At 38.0% G+C, this 8,000-nt stretch overlaps 1 protein-coding gene across 1 annotated transcript; it reads left to right on the top strand.

Moving 5' to 3' along the window:
* The first annotated feature begins 2,925 nt into the window (after nt 1-2,925).
* Nucleotides 2,926-4,092, top strand: LOC111408526. The gene is made up of 3 exons (XM_023038273.1): nt 2,926-3,255; nt 3,307-3,853; nt 3,917-4,092. Exons 1-3 carry the CDS (start codon nt 2,926-2,928, stop codon nt 4,090-4,092), a joined length of 1,053 nt encoding a protein of 350 aa, XP_022894041.1.
* Nucleotides 4,093-8,000: the final 3,908 nt, after the last annotated feature.

Raw genomic sequence — 8,000 nt, 5'->3', positions numbered from 1 at the left:
GTGATAAGTGCATTTTAGTGCACTTATTTAATGCACAAACAAGACTAAATCACGAAAAAAGTGTTTGAATTGTGGCTTAAATTCAGTTAATTCTTTGATTGTAGGGTATAGTGATGGACATGGTGGAATTCACGGAAAAAAAGCAAAAAGGACCAAAACGAATCAAAATGAAAGTTAAGGGACCAACATGCAAATATTCAAAAGATGAACCAAAGGAGCAATCAAAGTTTTGATCGAGCCAAGTACCAATTGCAGGTTAGAGGGAATGAAAAGAAGAAAGAAACAAGGCCAATAATGTGAAAAATGAAGTTCAAGGACTAAAATCGACTTGTGGAAAAATGAGGCACCTATGCGGTCGCATAGAAGCCAACTGAAAGTAAAACACAAATTTTTTTTACGGAGGGTCGATTCTGCAGTTTTCGTTTTATGTTATAACTCTATTGGAACATGATCTGGACGCGATATAAAGGCCTAGACTTGTCAGAAGTAGGGCTAGAACGCATTGGAGAAAAACAAAACACTTCTTGGAGACAAAATTGAGGGAGATCAACAAGAGATTCTGCGAAGAACATCAATATTTCATCAAATCACAATATACGGTGATGTTTTATTTTCAAAAATTCATGAATTCCATTAGATTTTCAATGTTAGGCTAAGTTTTCTCATGCTAGGAGATCGTTGAACTATGTAATATGATTTTTAGATTTTAATTTTGCAATTTGATAAATTAAATGCATATTTGACTTATTGAATGATCTATGTACATTTATTTCATCCATGATTGAGTGCACACGATTGTGTGATGTGTAGTGATTTATTTCCTACATTTGAGAGAAGGAAAATAAATTTGACAAGGTATAGATCATCGTAGGGTCCGATAGGGGATAGAAATATACCTCTATACCTTGCGTGATTCTTTAATTGCTCATAAAACCCTATGTATTCTTATGTATATGCATCAGTCTGGTGATACATAAGAATAGGTTCAATATTGCTCGAGAGAGTGTGTTGGATAGACTTAGGAGCATTGAGTCGTCAATAATCAAATTGTGTTGTCATATTGTGCAATTAGGAGTTCAAATGATTGTTTAATAGGAATTCGTGATCATAATGTTTTCTAATTTTATTGAATATAATCAATTTTGCATTCCAATCATCATTTTGCAATTAATTTCATTTGAACATATAACTTGCATAATCAAAGCATTTAGAGAAAATAGGGTTTTCATCCATTAGGGTTTTATTAAATTAGGGTTTCTCTAAAAATAAATTCTTGTTTTGACAAATTTGTTTCGGTTAAGGCTAAGATAGATAGAATTGAACTACTCGATCTCTGTGGGATGATACTCGAAACTTAATATTCCACTTTGTTACTTGTTAACGAACTGTACACTTGCGGTAATTTTAAGTCGAAAGAAATATTTTGTGAACAAATTTTTGGCGCCGTTGTCGGGGATTGAGTATTCGTTTAATTTTATTTATATTGGCACAAATTCGAACATCCACATTTGCCTTTTCTGTTATTTTGTTGTGTTTTACTTCATTTTATTTAATTTAATTTTGATTTGTTATATTTATTATTTCATTTTAACATCTAAGCACTCATATTGACTCTTCTCGCAGATTTGCATGTTAAAGTCTGTTGAAGGAGAATTGATCCTAGCTGATCCAGAAATCGAACGAACTCTACATCGAAGGCAGCGAGAAAATAGGGAGGCACAATAACAAATGGTTAACATATAGAATAATCCGATTTTTTAGGCCAATGAAGAAGGGGCATGGGATGAAGGAAATATGCTCGTAGGAGATTTCATGACCCCTCGGATAATTCAAAGCTAGTCAAGAATCATGTATCCATCGTTTGGATAGCCGAACTTCCAACTGAAGACTAATGTGATACAATTATTTCAAAACGGTTATCAATTCTATGGAAGGACTGAAGAGAATCCACATATGCATGTTTCTCGTTTTTTGGAGATGTGCCAACACTTCAGATATCAAGGAATCTCAGATGATGCAATCAGATTAAGATTGTTCCCACATACATTGCTCGACAAGGAAATCGAATGGCTAGATTCGCAATCAATCACAAGCATCACTACATGGAATGTTCTAGCCCAGAAATTCTGCACTAAGTTCTTCCCACCTACTAATATTGCAAAACTCAAGCACGACATTTTTGCCTTCCGCCAAGGCAACTTAGAGAATTTCGATGAAGCCTGGAATAGGTTCAAGAATATGCTGCGAAAGTGTCCACATCATAGAATTAGCAAGAGACTTCAGGTCCAATACTTCTATGCGGGATTACTTCCAGCCTTCAAAAGCATGGTTGATTCGTCTTCTAATGGATCGCTGTCCACAAAGACAATTGATGAGACACTGAAACTTTTTGAGACTATGGCTACCACTTCAACTATGTGGACATTGGAACGAGCAGTTCAGAAGAAAACATCGGGGGTTTATGAAGTGGATGTTTATTCTGCCTTCTTAGCAAAAATTGATTCATTATTTCACAAGGTAGAGAACATGATACAATCAACTTCAGCAGCACTGTCGAAGAAGGCCAGTTGTGAAGAATGTAGAGTCGAACATGTAACAGCAGAATGTTCAATCTTGGTACAAGGAGTAGAGCAAGCAAATTTTGCTCAATGAGGATAGCAGCCGCAAAATAACACATATGGGAAAACATACAATTCGAGTTGGAAAAAGCACCCCAATTTCTCTTGGAGCAATCAAAACAAGAATAAGCCACAGGGTCAGTATCAGTAGCTAGAGAAAAAGTCTCAATTGGAAGATATGTTTAGTAAATTCATGGAAAAGACTAATCAGTACATGGAAGCTAACAATCAATTCATGAGGAAAATCGAGGCCACATTTTAAGACTAGAATGCAACAATTAAAAATTTAGAGAGTCAAATGGGACAAATGGCAATTGCTTTGACTGGCAGAACACTAGGTAACTTACCGAGTAATACGAAAATAAACTCGGAGGAGCATGCTAAGGCAATTAGAACTCGAAGTGGTAAGCAACTGTCGGGAATCCATGTAAAAAGGTCGAGTATAAATCAAGAAACAAAATCTCCAGCGATAGAGGAACCTATAGAGCATGATGAGCAGATAGAGGAATCCACCCCAGCTGAAAAACTAGGTAAAACACAGGGTAAAACAACTGTTAACCCTCATGAGCCTCCCATACCTTTTCCACAGAGGCTAAAGAAACAGAAGTTGGAGCAACAATACAAGAAATTTCTTGAAGTTTTCAAGAAACTCCACATCAACATCCCACTCGTCGATGCACTGTTCCAGATGCCTAGCTATGCAAAGTCCCTGAAGGACATACTATCAAATAAACACAAGCTATGGGATCACGAGACAGTAATGCTAATAGAGGAATGCAGCACCAGAATTCAGAAAAAGCTCCTACCAAAATTGAAAGATCCAGGGAGTTTTATTGTTCCTTGCACGATTGGTGAAATCTATTTTGATAAAGTTTTGTGTGATCTTGGTGCAAGTATTAACTTAATGTCTTTATCTGTTTTCAGGAAACTTGGCTTGAGAAAGGCTAAGGTGACTACAGTGACACTGCAACTGGCGGATCGGTCATTGACACATCCCAGGGGTATAATAGAGGACATGCTTATCAAGGTTGAAAAATTCATATTCCCTACAAATTTCCTAATGTTGGACATGGAAGAGGACAAGGACATTCAATTGATACTGGGCAGACTATTTTTGTCAACAGGAAGAGCCTTAATCGACTTTCACAACGGGCAGTTGATTTTGAGACTGGGAGAAGAGCAGATCTCATTTAATGTCTTCAAGGCAATGAAACTACCTACAGAGACAGATAGCTGTTTCTAGATCGACGTGATTGACAAGGTGGTCTAAGACTCATTTTTGCTACACAACCCATCAGATGCATATGAAGCTTGTATTGCACATTCGCAGTCAATGCAGCCCGATTCAGTGGAGATGAAAACTTGTGCAAGATTTTTGGATACTAACCCACCTTATACACGCAGAAGGCATTTTGAGGAGCTTGGAACAGGACCCATGAAACCACTACCATCCATTCACAGTCGCCAAAATTAGAACTCAAGCAGCTACCGCCTCATCTCAGATATGCATACTTGGAGAAGTCGTGTACACTTTCAGTTATCATCTCTAACACAGTCAGCAAAGTGGAAGAGGAGAAACTGCTTAGAGTACTCAAGGAGAATAAGACAGCAATTAGATAGACCATAGCAGATATCAAAGGGAACAACCCTTCACTGTGCATGCATAAGATTCTCGTGGAAGAGAAATTTCAGCCAACCATAGAGAGTAAGCGAAGGTTGAACCCAAATATGAAGAATGTGGCTAGAGTAGAGGTACTCAAACTTCTAGATACTGGAATCATCTATCCAATATCAGACAGTGCATTGACAAGCCTAGTTCAGGTGGTCTCAAAGAAAGGTGGAATAACATTAGTGCCAAATTAGACGAGTGAGTTGATACCGACCAGAACAGTGACTGGATGGAGGGTTTGCATTGATTACTCCAAACTTAATGCAGCAACAAAAAAAGATCACTTTCCCCTTCCATTTATAGACCAAATGCTGGAGAGATTGGCAGGCCACTCACATTAATGCTTCCTCGATGGGTATTCAGGTTATAATCAGATACCAGTGGCACCAGATGATCAAAAGAAAACAACATTCACTTGCCCTTATGGTACTTTCGCATACCACAGGATGCCTTTCGGCCTTTGCAATGCCCCTGCCACATTTCAGCGATGTATGGTGGCTATTTTCTCATACATGGTAGAGATATTTATGGATGACTTCTTGGTTCGAGTCTTCGTTTGATGAGTGTTTGGAACACTTGAATTTGGTATTACAAAGATGCAGAGAAACCAATTTAGTATTGAACTAGGAGAAATGTCACTTCATAGTGTAGGAAGGAATTGTACTTGGACATCGGGTCTCAGCCAAAGGGATTGAGGTGGACAAAACAAAGATTCAGGTTATTGAGAAGCTATCGCCACCAACATCAGTTAAAAGGGTTCGCAACTTCTTGGGACATGCAAGATTCTATAGGAGATTCATAAAAGATTTTTCAAAAATCACCAAGCCCCTCTGCAACCTGTTAGTGAAAGATGTGCCCTTTGAATTTAATGAGGAATGTTTGACAGCTTTCAACACTTTGAAAGAGAAACTCACGTTAGCACTAGTAATTGTAGCACCTGATTGGGAATTACCTTTTGAGTTAATGTGTGATGCCAGTGATCATGTAGTAGGTGCAGTACTGCCTGTACTGGGATAGTGAAAGAACAAGATCTTCCATGTAATCTATTACGCAAGCCCAACATTGAATGATGCCCAGATCAACTACACAACCACTGAGAAGGAGCTCTTGGTGGTGGTATATGCCTTTGACAAAATCAGATCATATCTCGTGGGGTCTAAGGTCATAATCTATACAGATCACGCTGCATTGAAGTATCTAATGACAAAGAAGGATGCTAAGCCAAGTTTGATCCATTGGGTATTACAGCTGCAAAAATTCAACTTTGAAATTAGGGAAAAGAAAGACAGTGAAAATGTAGTAGCAGATCACCCATCGAGATTAGAACATGAAGAACCAGAAGTGTCAACGTATATCAACGAAATTTTTCCAGATGAGCATACGTTCACTGCAGAAGAAGCCCCATGGTATGCAGATACGTCAACTATCTAGCTAAGTCAATCCCACCGCCAGATTACTCGAGTCACCAGAAGAAGAATTCTTTGTCGAACTGAAATATTATTTTTGGGATGATCCTATCCTCTATAGGCAAGGGGCTGGTCAAATTATGAGAAAGTGTATACCTAAAGATGAAGTACCTGAAATTCTTGAGCATTGTCATTCATCTACCTATGCGGGGCACCTGGGAGCTTCAAAAACTACCACAAAGATCTTACAATCAGGGTTTTATTGGCCTACATTATTCAGAGACACCTTTGAGTTTGTTAAGAGGTGTGACAGATATCAACACATAGGGAACATCGCAAGAAGAAATGAGATGCCACCAAACAGCATATTGGAAGTCGAGATATTTGACGTATGGAGAATCAACTTTATGTAACCGTTTTCCCCATCGTTTTCAAATTAGTAAATTCTGGTAGCAGTTGATTATGTGTAAAAATGGGTGGAAGCAATTGCATTTCCAACGAACGACGCGAAAGTGGTAATTAGGTTCTTGCAGAAATACATCTTTACCAAATACGGCACACCGCAGGCAATCCCCATATCATCCACAAACATGTGAGCGAGTCGAAGCGTCCAATCAGCAGCTGAAGAGAATATTAGAAGTTACAGTGAATTCCTCCCGAAAGGACTGGTCCAAAAAGTTGGACAACGCATTGTGGACGTATAGGACAACATTCAAAACATGGATAGGCATGTCACCATTTCGCATAGTTTTTAGAAAAATGTGCCACCTCCCACCGGGCATGCTGGGTTATGAAACAGTTAAATATGGATTTGAAGGCCATCGGTGAAAAGTGTTTATTACAACTCAATGAATTGGATGAATTCAGAATGGAAGCATATGAAAACTCGAAGCGTATCAAAGAACACACCAAAAAGTGGCATGATTTATATATTCAGAGGCAAGAGTTTGAAGTAGGGTAGAAAGTCCTCTTATATAACACGAGGTTCAAGCTTTTCCCTAGAAAATTAAGATCAAAGTGGTCAAGCCCTTACACTGTCACTAAAGTTCTGCCATATGGAGCTATACAGGTCAGCCATGAAATAAAAGAAACATTCACAGTTAATGGGCAAAGGTTGGAACACTACTGGGGCAGGGAATTCTCCAAGCAAAAGTTCACCGTTCAACTCGAAATGCCCAATTGAAGCAGAAGTGAAAAATTCGAGCTATTGACTATCAACTAGCGCTGGGTTGGAGGCAACCCATTGTATCCTTTGATTTATTTTATCTTCGTTTGCATTAGATTAGGAATACTCAATTTTACGTTTTGCATTTTTAGTTAGGTCATTGATTGTCCACGCATGTCAATAGAGTCTAAGCATCATTCACACGAATTCCTAAGCATGGAGCACATGTTCGATAAGCTTGAAGTGGTTTTGGGTGATTGGGGTATAATTCACACATTTCAAGACAAATGGTCATTTTCAAAAATTTACAAGGCCAATGTGTGATTGAGACTTTAAAGTGGTTTTGGCACTAAGTTAAACCCCACACATGTACCAAGATGTTTAAAAATCTGACTTTGAAAAGTTTGGGGCGTTGAAAGTTCAGGTCAGGATACTAATTGAAAACCAAAGTTTAGGTCAAGGTCGTGTTGTTGGGGGGAAATCAAAATTTTTTTTACTTTACTTGTTTTGTTTTGTTTTATTTTATTTAATGTAAAAAAAAAAATTGTATATGCGGTCACATAGATAAAGTGTCCATGCGACCGTATGGACACTTACTGAAAAAAAACAAAGGGCACTTGCTAAACCATGCCGCATGGTTTAGCCAATTACTAGTTTTTAACTCGTAACTTGGCCATTCAATACCCATTTCCCCTTCATTCATCTCTTTCTCCCAACACACACAAACAAGACACATACCCACATCTCTCCCAAACTGTCAACACACGAAAGAACCACAAAAATTACACACAAATCTTTATCAAACAATGAAGTGAGTAGAGACTTCCAATCTTTCATTTCTATACAACATTTCAAGGTAAGTGCTTTACACCCTACTTTACAAATTTCAAATTTGGGGATTTGGCTTGTCTTAATTTTTTAGTAATTGGTGAAGATTAAGTGCTATGTTATGTTTGTGATTGATATGTGAATATGGGAGCTACATAATAGAGTATCAACAGACAAAGTTAAGAGAATTTCATTATGCACACAAGATGTTCAACATATTGCCTAAGTGACGAGTTCTAGGGAATTTTGTGCACTCTATTTTTGTCGTGCATTACAATCGATATAAGTAGCACTTGGGTGATGTGAAAGACTAT

Source organism: Olea europaea, chromosome 13 (assembly GCF_002742605.1).
Source record: "Olea europaea var. sylvestris chromosome 13, O_europaea_v1, whole genome shotgun sequence".
NCBI classification, from domain to species: domain Eukaryota; kingdom Viridiplantae; phylum Streptophyta; class Magnoliopsida; order Lamiales; family Oleaceae; genus Olea; species Olea europaea.
Note: the sequence above shows the minus strand (reverse complement) of the source record. Positions and strands in the feature narration are given on the sequence as shown.

Coding starts and splice junctions, on each gene's coding strand:
- LOC111408526 (XM_023038273.1), top strand. CDS start 2,926: ATGGCAATTGCTTTGACTGGCAGAACACTAGGTAACTTACCGAGTAAT. Junction 3,256..3,306: donor AATACAAGAAATTTCTTGAA/GTTTTCAAGAAA, acceptor GCACTGTTCCAG/ATGCCTAGCTATGCAAAGTC. Junction 3,854..3,916: donor ACCTACAGAGACAGATAGCT/GTTTCTAGATCG, acceptor ACAACCCATCAG/ATGCATATGAAGCTTGTATT.